General features: G+C 34.0%; 1 protein-coding gene across 2 annotated transcripts; it reads left to right on the forward strand.

The window, feature by feature from the left end:
* Positions 1 to 469: 469 nt before the first annotated feature.
* Positions 470 to 1,513, forward strand: LOC108627528 (mitochondrial import inner membrane translocase subunit Tim29). Of its 2 annotated transcripts, none has more exons than XM_018028813.2 (3): positions 470 to 705; positions 823 to 924; positions 1,060 to 1,513. In XM_018028813.2, the coding sequence occupies exons 1-3, from the start codon at positions 564 to 566 to the stop codon at positions 1,458 to 1,460; spliced, it is 645 nt and encodes a 214-aa protein (XP_017884302.1). In that variant the 5' UTR covers positions 470 to 563; the 3' UTR covers positions 1,461 to 1,513. The 2 variants fall into 2 exon arrangements, with proteins under 2 accessions (XP_017884302.1, XP_026671440.1); XM_026815639.1 differs by having other exon boundaries at positions 474 to 705; positions 812 to 924.
* The last annotated feature ends 6 nt before the right edge of the window (positions 1,514 to 1,519 follow it).

The following is a 1,519-nucleotide window of genomic DNA, read 5'->3' on the forward strand; positions in this document are numbered from 1 at the left end:
ACATATATACATATAATATAAAGTTTTTTATGCTCCAAGTATTCCTACATTCTTTAAACTAGAATAAGAATAACTCTTTTAATATTGATTCTCATAAAGATCTCTGAGAAACTCGAGGGATTAGATTTCTATAAGAACTACCAGAAATAAGAAAGGTCCAATATTCATATTAATTCGTAATGTCAAGATTTGTCGTCATTAATTAACAAGTTATGTACTTAATAAGGTAAACAATTATAATTACCGAGGACGGCGAGCTCGATCGATCGCTCCCAGGGGGTGAAACCATGATTAAAGAGGATACAGCATGGCCAGAGAAACAAGATGAAATAATAATCATACATTCAGCTTACTTCAAACTCATTTACTTTTTAATCTTCATCTACTATAGGATCCAAGCTTGGATCTTGCATTTCCGTTGTAGCTTGTAGCGCTGTCTTCCTACAGGAGTTCACTGACTTCAGTAGGATAAGATCTCAATGCCATTATGTATATGTACGCGCATACATAGCCTAAAATTTCAGTGCTTCCTTAAATTCTAAAATAAGGCTAGTATATCTTTTATGAATTTTTTTAAAATGAATCTCCATAAGCTTCGGAGCTACAGATTTACTTTGAGATGGTCAAGTTCCCTGAACAACACGTTAAATGCAACGACAGAGAAAACGAATGAGTTGAACAAACCTAAAGCTTTTGAACGATGGGGTAAGTGAACATTGAACCAGCATACAAATTTAAATGGACTCTCATTGAATGAATAATCAACTCATTTAATATGTAGCTAATATTTGATCCAGTTTAACAGAAATAGTTCTTTTACAGCAACGTATTGGAGGAATCTCTTTAAAGATTACAAAGAAGCTGCGTTGGATGCTGCCAAAGATTGCAAAGAACATCCCTTGAAGGCTTCTACCTACATTTCCAGTATGTTTGCTTATTAATACATGAATTTATTCATTTCTAAAACAATCGTTTAAACTGGGACATCCTATACGTGTCTTTCAAACGATGGGTGATTTATTTAAACATATCATTAGTAAATATAATTTATCTATTCAGTCCTAGCGGCCGGTGTATATTTAAATAGATGCAATCCTACCGAATCATCGTTTAAAGAAGAACTGCTGCAAAATACAATAAAGATAATGCAAGTAGGACAGAATGTACGTAATCCAATAACAGAAAATTACGTGAAATGGTTAGGCCAGTGTTACAATGAAGGCATCGTCAGGAGATTGAATTTAGGAATAATTTCATTCATTTGGCTCGACGATTACGACGAGATGTGCGCCCTTTATAAAGCGATTTGTCCTTATCTGAAAGTTAGGTACTTAACGTTTCATAAAAGGGTGATAGATATCGGGTTCATGGACAAATGGTGGGTACTAGACAATAAAATGAAAGATTATGATGTGAACGAGGCGGAATTTCACGGTAGGGTAATGCAATTATCGAATTAATGAATATAGGCAATAGATAAATTTGTTTGACATGTTAACGACGGTTGACGATATAAAGA

The sequence above is a fragment of the Ceratina calcarata genome, unplaced genomic scaffold (assembly GCF_001652005.2).
Source record: "Ceratina calcarata isolate Rehan_Ccalc_2016 unplaced genomic scaffold, ASM165200v1 scaffold475.2, whole genome shotgun sequence".
In the NCBI taxonomy this organism is placed as follows: Eukaryota; Metazoa; Arthropoda; class Insecta; order Hymenoptera; family Apidae; genus Ceratina; species Ceratina calcarata.